The sequence below is a fragment of the Mytilus californianus genome, unplaced genomic scaffold, assembly GCF_021869535.1.
Source record: "Mytilus californianus isolate M0D057914Y unplaced genomic scaffold, xbMytCali1.0.p SCAF_12, whole genome shotgun sequence".
Classification (NCBI taxonomy): Eukaryota; Metazoa; Mollusca; class Bivalvia; order Mytilida; family Mytilidae; genus Mytilus; species Mytilus californianus.
The window spans coordinates 5,475,737-5,493,189 of record NW_026262604.1 but is presented as its reverse complement, the minus strand read 5'-3'; the positions used below and the strand labels follow the sequence as shown (position 1 = coordinate 5,493,189).

The window sequence follows — 17,453 nt, the reverse complement described above, 5'->3', positions numbered from 1 at the left end:
GTTACGTTGGACACTAATTGCCGGAATGCTAGGTTGGGTTGTGAACCGATGAAATACGAACATAAAAATAATATGTGTCTACAGTTACGTTGCATTATTGTTACGTAAGGTTTATCAAAATTTAATTATAACTGACTTTAGTTTTGTTGCTGATTAATTCTCCGATAGGCTTGATAATAATAATAATTATTATTATTATTACTCATAAAATCAAAATGGCTGCCTATCGAACGTGTATTAAAGGAGTACACTTCGAAGTACAAAAGTTCTTAATTTTCCTATTAGAATCAAAATGATCTTATCATGCCATGATATATGCTCATTTTAACATGGGTAGGCACTATATGTGTCAACATTTTACACCTCGCTAACGCTCGGTATAAAGGTATTGACAAATGTAATGCCTACCCATGTTAAAATGAGCAAAGAGCATTACACGAAAGAATTATTTCTTAGATATTACATACATATGGAACAAACTATTTATATTACCATTCCCAGCATATATTGAAATGCATCAACGTAACAATAACACAACTTAACTGTAGACACAAATATTATTATTACGTTCCTAATTAATCGGTTCCTAACCCAATCCCTGCATTCCGGGAATAAGTGTCAAACGTAACTATAACTTTTTTTGTTATTATTCGGGTTACGTTAAACAATAGATAGGTGTCTTTAAAATATATGTCACGCTCTAAATAGTCCCGAGTCTTTAAAAACTGTTGAAAAATAAACAGTAATAATAAAAAGGTCTGCCCTCCAAGTAACGTATGACGAATTACAATTACTGACGAGGTTTCTGCCACGGAAAAAGATGCATGTAATGTGGTCGGGTTTGAATAAGTGATGTCTGTTTTTTACTGTTCTGCTACTGCATGCCAGGATATTACTACCACTATCTCCATTGTGACGTTGAATTGAACAATACCAAAATGGCAACAAAAAAAAAGCAAACTTTTCGATAACAATTGATTTGAACTACCTGACAACATTATTTCAGAAAATTAAAAGACAGGCCGAATATACCAAAGGGGAGAGTCACACTTATAAGTCGAAGACAAATTGACAACGCCATGACAAAAGACGAAAAACGACAAAAGACAAACATCAACATAACATTGTAAATGTAACAATGTAGCATTGTAAATATACATGATTATTAACACATTCAATTTCATCGTATAATAAGAATAATGTAAAATCGACAGTTCCCGAACGATGCATTAAAACACTGAGAAGCAATCAAACAATTTTGAAAGAGAACATGTATCTAGTAATAGTACGCAACTGGTCATTTATGTAACTTAATGACAATAATTACGGGAGCTAACACGAAAAAAGCATTTTGTATAATTGTAAATGATTTTGTTATGAGTGGAGTATTATCTTTCATATTTTTTTTAAAGTTTCCATTCAAACTCATTAGATATTATGATGTAGAATCTAGTTTCTCAAGACCTCACACTAACACTTTTTTTATGAAAGATAAAGACAGAGAAAGTATTTCTATATGCTTCTATATGTTGTCATGTATCATCTATTTCTGTTTATATAAAACTATTATGTGCCACTGGACGTTAAACAACCAACAATCAATCAATCAATCATAAAACTACTTGCCAAACCCACTATAGGACTCTGACGTATGTCACATTGATACCCTACTCAATAAAAAGTAGAAACGTAATGGAAGAAGAAAAAAGAGAACCCTGGGACATAGTTTACATCAGAAGATATGGTCTGTCCCTTTAATTTGATTTGCTCTCATACGTTTGATATGTTTTGCCTTCTTGAATTTTAGTTTCCAAAGTACCAGATGAAGATCATTCGAGAAATACGAGTCGTAAGGTACCATATATTTTGTAGATATCTTTGCAAAGGTCGTCATCTGTTTTTCACTAACAGTTAATCATTATTGTATATATTGAAATGTATCTTATGTTAATATAAAAAAGAAGATGTGGTATGATTGCCAATGAGACAACTTTCCACAAGAGACCAAATGACGCAGAAATTAACAACTATAGGTCACCGTACGGCCTTCAACAATGAGCAAAGTCCATACCGCACAGTCAGCTATAAAAGGCCCCGAAATGACAATGTAAAACAATTCAAACGAGAAAACTAACGGCCTAATGTATGTACAAAAAATGAACGAAAAACAAATATGTAACACATAAACAAACGACAACCACTGAATTACAGGCTCCTGACTTGGGACAGGCACATACATACAGAATGTGGCGGGGTTAAACATGTTAGCGGGATCCCAGCCCTCCCCTAACCTGGGACAGTGGTGTAACAGTACAACATAAGAACGAACTATAAAAATCAGTTGAAAGAGGCTTAACTCATCAGATGGATAAAAATACAAATACAAGCGGACGTGGCCGGGTACTTGTACATCCAAACAACAAAAATACACTAAGTACAGATCTGAGAGTACTCGCAATTACTGACAGCTAGTTCAAAGCCACTAACAACTAATAAAAAAAATCATGCATCTAAGACTAAATTATCAATCCGTACACATCCAACATCCAATGGATTTAGTGTAAAGACGTCATAAACAGTCAGAGAAAAACATGACCTTGTGCAATGCCAAGATACAGGTATCGACATATTGTAGATCAATGAATGTGTATATGTATATAACAATAATATTTAGTTTGCTTTTAATTTACTGATAACAAAATCAATATTAGTACCAATAAAAACAATATTTAATGATCTAATTACAGTGTTGAATTGGTAACCTTTTAGAATAAGTTTATTTAAAGGATCGATAAGTTTACCAGGATCGTTTCTAAATTTCCGGGCAGGGTAAATAATATTGCCGTAAAAATGAGGATGTGCAATCCCGTTTGAAATAAGTTTTCTACAAGTACAACCAAACTTCAAAACCAAATCTTTATATCTGTGGAAGAATTTAGTAAAGGTTTTAAGTAATTTGTGGTAACGAAATCCCTGGCTTAATAATTTACCAGTAATACATAGATTGCGTTCGTTAAAATCAAAAACGTCACAACAGACACGGGCATAGCGAACGAGTTGTGAAATATAAACACCGTAAGATGGTGCCAAAGGAACATCACCATCCAAAAAGGGAAAATTAACAATAGGGAACGAAAAATCGTCCCTTTTGTCGTAAATTTTAGTGTGGAGTTTCCCGTGTAAAACCGAAATATCTAAATCTAGGAAAGGACAGTTATTACCGTTTAAATTTGATTTACTTAAAGTAAGTTCCTTTGGGTAAATTTCGGCAGTATATTGAGAAAATTCTTGATTATTTAACGAAAAAATATCATCAAGATAACGGTAAGTGTTGTTGAGTTTATCAATTAAATGCAATTTAGACGGGTCTTTACTGAGTTTGGTCATAAACTGTGATTCATAACAGTACAAAAACAAGTCTGCTATTAAAGGGGCGCAATTAGTGCCCATAGGAATACCTACAACCTGTCGATAAACTTTGCTGCCGAAACGTACATAAATATTATCAAGGAGAAAATTAACAGCTTCTATCATCTCATCACACCTCCAGTAAGTATATCTAGCATATTTACCTTTCTCATTAGAGAAGAAGGCTTTAAATGAGTTGCAGCAAATATATTTGCATTCAGATTTACCAAACGACCATTTATTTAAATAGTCAATTTTTTGTTTGATAAGATTGTGTGGAAGTGTAGTGTAAAGAGTAGAAAAGTCAAAACTGTCAACAGAATCAAAAGGACCATCAAAAGCACGTAATTTATCTAAAACATCCAAAGAATTTTTTACACTCCAAAAATAGTTAATTCCACTATTTTCATATATTTTATTACAATAGTTTATGATAAGCTCTTTGATAGTAGTTAAGGAACTTGTTAAAAGCACTGAAAGATTAGTTGTAGAACTCTTACTAGAGGCCGAGATGAAACGATATTTTACTGGTTTTTTTGTGTAGTTTAGGTAACCAATACATAGTAGGGACCTTGAAATGTTCAGACGAAGCCTTACAATTTATTTAAATAAAGTAACGTGTCACATTTTTCGTACAGTAGTTTTCTTTTAGTTCCATCCATCTTCATGCGAGTGACTTTGGACGTATTCAAAACGAATATTAATTAATGTTTGTTTTAATAATGAAGCAATACAGACTTTCTCGCATTAAGATATTTATACCGAGGTTTTCATAAATGAAAACAAACTGACACATTGTTTAATGTAAGCAACTTTGACCATTCTTTGCTTATTATTTTAATTGCATGAGGTTCCAATGAACACGTGTAGTGTACATGGTGTATACAAACATCATTGATTCATTGTAATTCTTTATTTTAGACAAACAAATTTCCAAAGTTAACCCAAATTTAGTGACTTACACGGAATTTCCTTTGAATTGATCTATTTGTATATTGGTATGAAGCCCCAAAATGAAAGACTGTTTTTTTTAAAACCACACCAGTAACAAGTTGTAAAGACGCATATGATAAATTGAATCTTATATCTTAAGATCAGCTTAACGTTGAAGTTCGAAAAACTCTTTCTTTTCGGATTTGGATTCAACATCAATTACTGTTAATGAGAATTCTGTGTCTCCAAAGTTGAATATAACTTTCATTTCCCTGGTATGTTTAGTTGGATTTATAAAATGTATCGTAAATTCTCCAAGTAATGAACACTCTCCAGTGTCTGTATACATAACGTTCTCATGTTTGGTGTAAAACACTTGGTACAAACAAGTTCTTTGAAACTGCTCACGTGTTTCATACGTTTTCTCAATTGTGTGGCCAACTGATATAGGTGTATTTATCTTCATGAATGGAGAAAACACATTTTTGCAATATCTTTTCCCCGACTCCACTTTTATCTTCTCCATAGCATGCACCTTATCATCAAAATGACAGTCGATCTCTATACCATATGTATATCTTGCCATTCGAGATGATATGTAATCGGATGTATAACCAAATAAAACTGCACCCTTAAGAACTATAGTTGAAGTATCCTCTTGCAAAATTATGTTTTCATTAAGAAAAGCAGATTTCATAGTGTTTTGTATTACCTTGCAATCTGCAAAACCACCGACAAGAAGAATCTTTGTAACGTTTGGAACTGCCGACTGTTGCAAAACAGACTGTAATAAAGATACAACATTATCACATGTTGCTTTGAACAATGATTCAACAAATACTGGTTCAATTCGTATTTTGTCTCGAATTATTTCAATGTTACTAGACAGACTGGATGAATTAATGACGGTAGTGATATTTTCCCCTAAATATGACTGGCACAGATCATCAAGAGTCGAACGAGGAATTGTTATATTTACTTTCCTAGTTTGTGATGTCTCATATACTCTTTTAACGTTCTCTATACTTCGAAGCAGATACAAGTAAGAATCAGGAAACTCTGATTTTAGGCTGTTCATAATTGGTCTACCAAATATACGAACGAACAACTGAATAAATTCATCATCAATAAAAGTCCCACCACAACCATTTCCAGAGGCTTTTACCACTTCCTTCAATGTTCCATTTGCATTCTTTTCATGTACCGTTATGTCTACTGTGCCACCTAGAAAACAAAATATGAAAATATGTAATACACTTTTATAGGAATCATCGATGTAGTAAATTGATAAGAATCCCCAGGTTATACCTCTTACATTAAACAAACTTCATAAACAGCCTTGTGCTCCTTCGCCACGATGAAAACGACTGAAGCCCGCCCAAGAACAAATGATCGATACGATTTATCTGTCAAAAATAACGAGATGCATGTTTTCGCGGTCTGAGAATTTGCGAGACAAAAAAAGTCGTCTAATCTGTAAATCTATTGATCGTATCCTTTTTCTATTTTGAAATTGTTTTAAGGTGGTACCAAACACCTTGACTAAAATTAATTTGGCTCGTTTAATTTTCATAAAATATTTACTTTGACTTGTTGACAAAAATATAAAAATTTCAAAAAATTTGAACCAAACACTTTATCTAGAAAATTTCATTGGATATACAGCAGTTTGACAAACACTTATTTTGATCATTGAGAAGCTTAATATTTCCTTAACAATAGAACGTGATTAAAACGTTCATCTGACTTTTACAAAGTTATCTCCCTGTAGTGTTATGTACCACCTTAAGTCTGGATTCGCATGGTGGGTGCTGTATGCATATCAGAAAACTTTAATTTTAAATTATGTTTTACTGTTTATGGTGTGTCAGGTGTTTCGACTTAGGATCGTGAATGCACCCTTTGTATGTTCACTATTGTTCTCTATAATTCACTTTACGACTATCTTCCTGAAATAGAAAAAAAATATTTATATCTTTGTGGGATATTATTGATTTCTCAGTACACCTTGCTTAAATTTTGCCCATGACTTTAATGCAGAGGCTATTTATGGCATAGGTTTAACAAATCGCAAGTGCCCATTTTTTGCCGTTATATCTAATTCTTAATATAACGATATAGCTTGATTTAATCACTTGAACTGTTCGAAAGGACTTTGTGTCCATCCATATAACTTACCCCCAAGATCCACGACCATATATCTTGATCCAATTTCAGCGATTTCTTGGCAACCAGGAGACGGGAACGTCTGACAATATATTGATGCCGCTTCTGGTTCAAGGGCAATAGTTAAATTATCTCTTGGTATTCCAGCCTGTCAAAAAATATGCTCTCCTTTATTCTGTTATGATTTATTGATTATATCGATGAGTGCCTAACGCCATGAACGTGAATAAAGGCTATATCATGGCCAAAAATGCAATTAAGTTTTACAAACATCAAGAAATGGGCACGTTTTAATACCACAGATTGATTGATTGTTGGTTGCTTAACGTCCAGTGGCAAATTTTTCATGCATATTCAGGACGAGATCAAGTTCACAATAAATACAATAGGTAGTTCTGTAATAGATTAAGTGATTAAGGTCGGAGAAACTTAGACTGCCACGGGAAATGAGAGTATATTGGATAGGGACAGAAATTTAGCCTTGCAACAGGTCACCTACGGACCCCTCAAAGAGTTGTATCAAGGGTTCTTAACGTGCAAAGAGCGTAGCACTCTCTTTATACGAGGCATCGGATTTAACGTCCCCATTCTGACCGGACGTGGCTGCAAATTTGTACATCCCGCACAGCCAAACGGACGCCCCACTTTGGCGAGGTACCGCCGGTCGGAGGAAGACCAATGGTGACCATACTTCTATTCCCCAGTCACCCTTGGGGATTTTAATACCACAGGGTCGATTATTAAGCAAAAAAGTTATAATAAAAAAAACCATATATATGCACATAAAATGAAACATAAAGGAGACTGAAATATTGTCAATTAGAATTTTAAAATATTATTACACATTTACATCTTATGGTAAACGCCTATAGTTCTTAAAATTTGAAATAAGTCCCTTTGGACTTTTGAGAAAAGATCAAACACGTTATTCAGTAGCATTATGTATTATTTTTCTAAAAACAAATCCTTGATTGTATAGATCACTGCAACTGGTAAGCCAGCCTTGCATGAGTGAAAAACGGAACTTTATATGACATTTGTATAATTCTATTCAAATAATATCAATTCAGGGGAACCACCTCGGTGGTCTCGTGGTAGCGTGTTTGCTTCGAGTGCGGGAGGACGTAGGTTCAAACCCAGGCCGGGTCAAACCAAAGACTTTGAAATTGGTATTTGCTGCTTCTCCGCTAAGCATGCGACATTAATGAGTAAGAGTGAAGACTGGCCAGCCCGGAGTCAGAATAATGTGTCCGGGTAAGATGATATGTCTTCCTGCGAACTGTTACCTTGTGAATTAGCACGTAAAAAATCCGACTCAGCGTGTCGGTCAAGTACAAAGCAGGGTTCATATTCATATCACATTAACATGTTCCCGTCCGGAATATGCATATTAATATGCCGCTGAACGTTAAGTAGCAATCCATCATCATCATCATCAACATCATCATTTCAGGGGTATGCTTAAACACGCCTATTCTCTATGTTTCTTTCAAAAAGCTTCTTGTGCAAATTATTTCGACGAAAACGGAATTTAGGTTTCACTATCAACATTGTCAGGTGATTGCTTGAATCCATCAATTTGAGATGCGTGATACTCTATTAAAGAACTGACTGTCAAAATCGACGTAATGTCATTCTACAGGTTTCTTGAAAATGTCCTTGACCGTCTGTATATATATAGATATTGTAGTATACATCTTAATCTTAAAGGTTATCAATTTCGCACTGTAGTAAGATTTAGTGAATAGTGTCTTTATCAGTACTATATGACAATTCACAATGCCATTCCGTTATCAACATCAATGGTCCTACATCGTGACAATACTTATATTAAGGTATTGTACAATATCACGCGTTTCTCAAACGTGTATGACGTCTTTACACTTAATCCAATGGAGGTGTACGTATTAATATCTAATTCTTGGAAAACATGGTTTATTTGTAAGATGAATTTGGTATGAACTAGCTCTTAGTAACAACAATTTCTAAGATCGCAACTTTGTGTTTTGTTTTTCATTTTGTTAAATTCGTATTCCACTTTTTTAACTCTTTTCCGATCTGGTTATTCAAACCTTCTCAAAATAGTTTTTACGTTTTGTTCTAATGTTTTGTTGTCTCAAAACTTTCCTAGGGAAGATTAATTGTTTTCAAACAGGTTTATCCACCATATACTTGTATTTGCCGCACGCCCGCAGTCAGTAGTTTAGTTGTTGTCGTTTGTCATAAATTTTTGTTATCTAATGCAAAAACTTAAATGAAGCCGCAGCCTTTCAGTTGAATTGTTTCAGATTCACACTTAGGTATCTCGGTGCCTTTCGGAATTCAATCAAATGCTATTGGTTATGCTCATTCGTAAAACTAAGCGCTGACATGTTGTTGCCATGCTTTTTGCTTAGTCTTTGGTAACAACAGCCCGTTTTTGCTATATGCATCGATTATGAATTGGACTAGAGATATTTCAAAAATGTTTTTTTTCTCGCAAGATTAAGACTTTTCTGAGCTTTTGGTAGTTTCTTTACAGTGTATTCGTAATTTATACAGGCCGACTCTCTGATTGTTTTGTTAAACATTTGAACCCCTACAGTGACTGCGGTATTGCAAAATGGTGTTCTTCCGTTCGGCAGTAAAAATATTGCCAAAGTTAGTCGTTCATTTGGCTGTTCGGGATGTATTAATTCGCTGCGACGTTTGGTCATTATGGGGATGCTAAATCCGATGCCTCGTCTCGTGAGAGTGCCGCACTCTCTGCAGAAAGAAACATCCTTTCAATACATCTTTTAGGTGTTTCTGCGTCAATATCGATCCAAAATACGATTGATGTCCCGTTGCAGTCCAATTTTCCAACTTGCCGTAAACATGATAAACACGTATCACACGGACAATGGTAATTATTTCAATCTTTCAATCTGATTGGTTAATTAGCCGGGTGTAAATATCATTCCATCCTAGTTGAACTATTTATACACCCGAGGATAAGGTTTCTCTCCACTCCCAAAATTTTAAAATATCACCCCCAGTTGTTGGTGGGGTTCGTGTTGCTCAGTCTTTAGTCTTCTATGTTGTGTTTTGTGTACTATTGTTTGTCTGTTTGTCTTTTTCTTTTTTAGCCATGGCGTTGTCACTTTATTTTTGACTTATGAGTTTGAATGTCCCTCTGATATCTTTTGCCTCTCTTGAATAGAAAGTAATTGTTTTATCCAAGGATAAACGAACAGCAACAGCCTGCAAATCAGTGGTGAGTTGGACCGTACTATGAATGACGTTGTCCTTCACAAGAACTGTTGATCCTCCAGCAGCACGTTCATCTTTATTAGAAAAAAAATATCAATTTAAAGAGATATAGTTACTTTCTTTTAAGTGAGTTTCTTAAAGACAAAATACAACAGGTAAAAAAGAACTGAACTAAAAGTGTTAACTCAAGAAGATTTATTTGAAGACCTCGGCCATTCCGTTGGATAATATAGGTCATGAATTAAGAGAAGGGCGAATGTGATCAAGCTTTCCAGCATTTTTCTTTCGATTTTCCTGTGATTGTGGTTTTTCTGATGGAACAATATCATCATTCCATCTGCGAGTCCTCTAACCCAGCAAACCTATTTTGAGAAGAGAGAACTTTCTCTTCTTGACTCGAGTGGTTAGATGATGTTTTCCCACCTCGCCGTGTATCACGAGATCGCCTCTCAGCTTTCTGGGAGAATGATCTTATCGGTGATTTTGTGCCTACTTTCGGGTTTAAGTTACGCAGTGGAGACGGATGTTTGGGTGGCTTAATCGGGGGCGATTTCTTTTCAACATTCAAGGGCTATCTGTTTTCACTAACAAAACTGTCAGGTTTTTCGGTAACTTTTACATTTAAAACTAGATTTCCTAAATCCCTACTTTGGAAGATGACTGTGAACTTTGTAGCGGAGGTTGTGTTGATTGAGTAGCGGTTTTAGGAGGTTTTGGTTTTCGTGGAATTGTTATTTTACCGGTAGGTTCAGTTTCAACAGGCAACATTTTAAAAGTGTCAGCATCAATTGGCCATGTCATGCGAGTTTGTATAGTTTCATGACTGAATGAACGGTCAACATTACTGGCATACGATGGTTTGTTTACAACTGGAAGATCATTCGAAACAGAAGCTATCTGTTTAGCTTCTGTTTAACTGATGTTTGTTTTTGTTTTTATTTTAATTATATTTTTTCTTTAAGGTAAACGGGGCATTACCTAAATAATGAAAAATGGGATCCACCACAGTTTACACATTTAGTAGATGAAGGAGGATTTGAAGTTCTAAAGGTCAAAAGTTAAGTATTAAGTTTGATTATATTTTCTTTTTTATTTGAAATCTAACATCATCAGTTACACCTTGGTTTCAAATTTCATTTTTAATTTCGTCCACAGTAAGGTCAGCCAGATATTGACTTCTGTCTCGAATGATTCCTTTACTACTGTTCAAACTATTGTGAGGAGAGGCAGATACAGTAAAGTGTATAATTGTTTTCATTGTCAGCAAATTTGTTGATTGACTTTTGTTGGAACATCCAACCAACAAATTACCTGATCTCATCTTAGAATGTTTTTTCACAGTGCCAGCAGTCCTTGGGATTTGTTTGTAAAGCACAAAAGGATATATTTGAAATAGATTTTTCATCTGTACCTTTAGGTAGCAATACACAGTTAGAAGTTCAGTTTCGCATTTTGGCTATAATTATGATTTTTTTAAATATGAAAGTTTTTGTACAATAAATTTTTTTTTTATTAGTTGAAGAATAATATAGCCTTCCAAGTGGGTTTATATGAACATCAAGATTGTTTTTTGCATGTTTTAAAGGTCATGCTTTTCTGTTTAACAGTCCGTATTCACATCCGTACCGCCCATAGGTCCAGAAATTATTGTAGTGTTTTTTTACCCTCGAACTTTTCAATTCAATTTTATAGAAAAATGAGCAAAAAATGATTTTCTTTTTGACCTGTTGATAAATAAATGTCTATGGTTTCAGGAAAGGCATCCCTCTAATGGATTGAAATTTTCCTTTGGACCAAATTTTGGGGACTTTTATTACATTTTCACCCCCCTTTTTCCATATTTTGTATCAAATAAATTCAGATTGTTGCCATGGTTACACCAAAAAGATTATATTTCACCATTATAACTATTGAAAATCAAATCTATAGAAGATGCTCTTTCCATAAATATACACATGCATAATACAAATATAAAGCCTTATTTGTTAGAAAGCAATGGAAAAAGGGTGGTTAAAAATTATGAGTGTCAATTTTAAGTTTTTTTCCTAACTGTGTATTGCTACCTTAATTACTCTAAATCGGGGCCAACTGTCATTTTCCGGACAGGGAGCCGAGTCATCACATTTTCTTTTTTCATTTATTAAAGCTGATTGCTAGGGATTGGTTTTGGTGTGCCATAGGAAATGAAAAAGATTCACTATTCGTGTCATCCAACCACCTCGGAGTGCCTACAAGGGCGATGCTGTGTTTCCGTAACGAACCGGGGCCAAGTGCTAATGCTGAAAACGAGCTCCAAGTATAATGTAGCTCTCCCCAAAATAAGCACCAAAGATCCACTGCGGAAAGCACCAGATGTTACAAGAATAGTATAGTTTACTGCAGGGTTTGTTGCTCGTGCTGTGTGGTTGCAGTAGAATGTGTCCCCGTGCTTGTGGAGTCTGCCCTTATATTTTACAATTATGGGTTGTTTGCATGTGAGCGTGCTGTTCGGTGAGGGCCAATGCTCCGTGTTGAATGCTGTACTTTGACATATAGTTGTTTACTTTTTTATACATTGTGACTTGGATGGAGAGTTGTCTCATTGGCACTCATACCACATCTTCTTATTTATATCAAGCAGAGCGTATCCATCAAGCGAAATAGAAAGCCTACCACTTGATTGACCCATGAGCCATCGCCTTCTTCAGTTATCTTAAATATAATTAGCTTAATTTAAATGCATGTGTATATAATGAACATTGTTATAAGAAAGCTTATTGTTGTGGATAAACTGAAGGGCTCGACATGACCAGCCGATTGATCGGATTGTGTCCATCCGACCTCTCGTTTGGGTGATATCGGAGCCAAATCAACCTATTGAACTATAGTCTCGTCCGTCCGGGTATTTTTCTGACCGTATGGAGTCCGGCTACAGACCTCACACGCAAGGATCTCGTCAACCACCGACACGGGTAACAAACCACGGCAAATGGGTTGGAATGCTTATTTTATTTTAGAGATCGGGCAACTCGTACGATGTTCGGATGACTTTAGTCTGGCCTCTACCCTTCGACATGTCCAGCATGGGTGACCCTAACAGGAGACGACGCTCCAGCTGGGATAGCTCTTAGGGTCACTGAGACACATAAGCCCCTCGACCACGACAAGGATAGCAATCTATCGGGGGAAATAGTATATGGTGCTGTGAAAAACAATTGATACATTGAATATACGAACTTAATGACTAATATACTAAAAGAATAAAACTAAATTTGAACGAATTACTTTTATGCGTTGTTAACAGTTTGCTAAAGCTATTTTTTAATATGATATAGTATGTAGAAATTTAAGTAACAGCAGGTCACCGATGATCAAATCTCATAAATCGATTTTGAAAAAAAATCAACCGCAACAGAAAATAAAAGAATCGCATGAACTCAAAAAATAGCGAAATCGGGTGCTTCGAAAAGGTCAGCACGCATCACCAACCATACTAATCAAAATTTCACGATCATTCAGAAAATTTGTGACAAAATAAGTTGATGTTGAACTTTAGTAACCATCTTCCATAAATTATAAAATATCTGACATTGGGGACATTTTTTCCTGATAAAACTGAGAGTGAAACGTATAATACATTAATTTTGTCGTATGCCTCTAACCAAATAAAACCCATCATTATTAACAAACATCTTTTGTTTAACTAATATAGCAATCGATATATTAACATAAGTCTACAAATGGAAATATCAACATATACAGGCGTGTCTGGAATTCAGTATCTGCTAAATAAAATGGTATATATTGCTGCATATATTGATAAACACAAAATTATAACTGTGAAAGAAACTTTCAAATAAAGGCAACAGTAGTATACCGCTGTTTGAAATTCATAAATCGATTGAGAAAAAACAAATCCGGGTTACAAATCTAAAACTGAGGGAAACACATCAAATATAAGAGGAGAACTGCGACACAACAGAAACACAACATTTAAATGTAACACACACAGAAACGAACTATAATATAACAATGGTCATTTTCCTGACTTGGTACAGGACATTTTAAGAAAAAATGGTGGGTTGAACCTGGTTTTGTGGCTAGCCAAACCTCCCGCTTTAATGGCAATGTTAAATATAACATTAAAATGATAACATTACAAGACAGGACTACAATACAAATAAATGGGAGAATATAAAAGACAGAGAAACATACGAATAATAGCTAACAAAAGGTACCAGGTTTAAAATTTAATACGCAAGACGCGCGTTTCGTCCACACAAGACTAACCAGTGACGCTCAGATAAAAAAAGTACGAAAGCCAAAACAACTATTTAAAATTAATAATGAATTAATTACCTTTTCAGCACTTTTCCTCATGAACTGCTTAGCTGTGTCTGTCCAAATGGCAGGAACGGTAAGTACCCATTTCGTCTGCCTTTTGTCAAATTCTATGTTCTTTACTTCAATAGAACTGTGTAGGTGACATTTTAAGGCTTGAATCGATAAAGAAAACACGTCAATGGCAGGTAGTGGTTTTCCTCTCACATCTTCAAGAACCATACTCATTCTTATATTCTGTAAAAAGAGTCTATTTTCTTAAAACAAAAATACGAAGTCAATAAACAAAATATTTGGCATTTTTATGCAGATTCTATGAATTACATCGAAAAAGTTTTTAAGATGTACGCAAGAGATCAGTATCAACAACATTTAAATTGCAAAATACTTTAATAAAATTAACGTATCAATTTTACTGCACCACATGCATATTTTGAAATATAAACTCAGAGAGTTGTGCATATTTTTGCGTTTTTTTTGTGGATAAAAAGACAAAAAAATAGAAATAAATTATTACTATTTCAGTTATCTGCAAACGAACATTGCAATGAAGATTTAAAATGAGAATTAAACTTTTGCAAAACCTATTTCGTCGCAATTTCATAAACAAGCAAAATATCGCAAAATTTTCCGAGTTTACAGTAAGTGAACCTGATTTCTTTCTCAAAATATACTGTAACTATTGAGGGTTCGTTTTTATTCTAGGAGATAAAATATGATATAATAAAACTATGTTATATATCTGTTTAATTCTCATAAAATTCGTGCTAATAACTAATCTAAATTGTGGTTGACAGGATATCTATTTTGAAAATAATTCTAACCAAGAATAACAAGAACTTCGACAGGAGGGATTGGTTGATTGGTTGATTGTTTGTTGCCTCAGGTCCATTGGCAATATTTCATGCATGTTCAGAACGAGTAGAACAAATTAACAATAAGTACAATAGGTAGGTCCAAAAATAGAGGCCGTCCATATTAGATCGGGGAAATTTAGACTGCCAGTGTCAAATGGGATATGTTGGATAGGGACAGAAATTTAGCCTTGCAACTGGCCACCTAAGGACCCATCAAAGAGTTGTTGCAAGGGTTTTAACGTACAGTTAGCGTTGCACTCTCTTTACAAGAGGCATCGGATTTAACGTCCACATATTGACCGGACGTGGTTGAGTACTTGTAAATACCGCACATCCAAACGGACGCCCCATCTTGGCAAGGGTTTCACTGCCGGACGTGACCAAAAGTGACCATATTTCTTTTCCCCATTCACCCTTGGGAAGTCGACCGGAGCGAAACCTGGTGCGTCAACATGTTATGAATCTCTGTTAAACATGCTTCATTTGTCAAGCGAATCCAGATTTAGCAAACAATATCATGATAGGAAAGTAGACGTAATCACTGTCGGTTGCTGTATTCTACGACTTTGAATAAGTTTCTCGTGTTGTGCGCAACAGACATATCGTATTGCTCAATAAATTAGTTCAGTAACCATAAGGTTGACTATTTTTTTGGCAGTCATATACCAATAATCGTAATCATTACTGCTGGTACCTCAGAACGATTTTTTTACATTAAATATTTACGATATGAGGCTACAGGTACTATATTGTGTGTTGGTGCATATCAAGTATTTTTGGTACCTTATATCATGTAATACATAACTGTACAATACTGTCAGCTTCAATTGTCAATATTTTTTCTTGTCGTTATAAATCATATACCAGAATAGGAAATCATTACTCTTGCTACCTCAAAAACGGAGGGAGGGGGAAAAAGGGGGAGGGGGCAGTTTAACTTAACAGATTAGCTATATAAGCGCGTATATTAAACGAAAAAGTTAAATCACAAAAATACTGAACTCAGAGTATAATTTAAAACGGAAAATTTGTGTTGATTTGAATTAACGAGTGCCAACTGTATCCAAAATACTAGTCTAATAGATCGGCAACTTAATTGCTGATATAATTATATTTATCTTACCTCCTATACATTTCTAGCAATATCATTAGTTAAAAGCGATCACGTGGAGACCGTTTATATTTAATATTGGGTCAGTAGGCGTGTTTCACTTTAATACACGGTTAGTAACAGTGTTATGTCCCTTTACCCTTCCGGAGCACCTGAGATCACCCCCCGTTTTTGGTGGGGTTCGTGTTGCTTAGTCTTTAGTTTTCTATATTGTATTATTATTTGTCTGTTTGTCTTTGTATTTTTGGCCATGGCGTTGTCAGTTTGTTTTCGATCTATGAGTTTGACTGTCCCTCTTTTTTATAAACAACATGACGTTAAAGAAAAATCTGAACCGTTTTCCTAGACAACAGATGAAGAAACTGATAATCGATTGTAAATAAATGCAGAAAACACACTAAAATCCACCAAATTGGTATTGTTGGCATTTGTTTTTTGTGAACAATGAAGACTTGATCTCTTTAATAGGCAACTAGTCTAAATTCTACATGATAGTCTGCAAGATAAATTCGTTACGCAGTGTGTTTGTGGCCAAATACGATATAAAGTAAATTCCGTATATATCGTATTTGCTCTCACTCCATATGACATTTATTGACCCCGTATACATCGTATTAGATCAATAGCACACTGTGCAACTAATGATATACCATACTGTCCCAGTGGTACATGTATGTACTTATTTTCCTAACTGCTGATATATCTGTCTATATCATATTCACAATAATATCCCAGTGATACATGTATGTACTTAATTTCTGAATTGCTGATATATTTATCTATATTTTATTCACGATACTATCCCGTTTTAATTACCTGATTATTATGAAGATTCATTTTAAATCTATGAAAGAAGTAGTAATCATCAGCATGACCATCCATTACAATATCTGCATACTGTTCCTCTGCTTCATACCCGAAAGCTACCAGGTCACGTTCTTTCGTGAGCAGTAGGCAAGTTGGTGTCTTTAACGATGCAACTTCTGCTGTTCCAGAATTCCATACCTGATTGGATAATATCTCTACATTCTTCAGCTCAGTGTTAGGTGAACTCACAGAAAATGCATACCCTGAATATGTAGTCCCAAAGTCTATGGCAGCCACATAGACAGCCATGATTTATCTGAAAATATTCGATAATTACGCACAAAAAGCCTCATTTGGGAAGATACTTAAATAGTCAAAGATATTTTGCTTTATTTCAAACCAGGTCCCCAGATATATATATATATATATATATATATTCTACCGTTGCATCGATTGTGATACGATATTTCACCACTCGAGACAGTTAAATTTTCAAATTTAAAACGCGAGGCTCGCCGGGCGTTTTAAATATTTAAAATTTAACTGTCGAGAGTGAAGAAATATCGTATTTCACGAGAATCTGTGGTAAAATCTTTTTTTCTAATAATTTTCAGACTATA

At 34.8% G+C, this 17,453-nt stretch overlaps 1 protein-coding gene across 1 annotated transcript; it reads right to left on the bottom strand.

The window, feature by feature from the left end:
* Positions 1 to 4,306: 4,306 nt before the first annotated feature.
* LOC127721244 (heat shock 70 kDa protein 12A-like) lies at positions 4,307 to 17,145 on the bottom strand. Its single transcript, XM_052227920.1, has 4 exons — positions 16,843 to 17,145; positions 14,077 to 14,295; positions 6,520 to 6,655; positions 4,307 to 5,565 (listed from the first exon to the last, which is right to left on the bottom strand). Exons 1-4 carry the CDS (start codon positions 17,140 to 17,142, stop codon positions 4,508 to 4,510), a joined length of 1,713 nt encoding a protein of 570 aa, XP_052083880.1. The 5' UTR covers positions 17,143 to 17,145; the 3' UTR covers positions 4,307 to 4,507.
* Positions 17,146 to 17,453: the final 308 nt, after the last annotated feature.

What these genes read in the sequence shown, in the direction of transcription:
- LOC127721244 (XM_052227920.1), bottom strand. Translation starts at nt 17,142, where the DNA reads ATGGCTGTCTATGTGGCTGCCATAGACTTTGGGACTACATATTCAGGG. An exon ending in TGAATCTTCATAATAATCAG is followed by an intron (nt 14,296 to 16,842) that starts GTAATTAAAACG and finishes CTCTTTTTACAG; the next exon opens with AATATAAGAATGAGTATGGT. An exon ending in TGAGGAAAAGTGCTGAAAAG is followed by an intron (nt 6,656 to 14,076) that starts GTAATTAATTCA and finishes ATTTTTTGACAG; the next exon opens with GCTGGAATACCAAGAGATAA.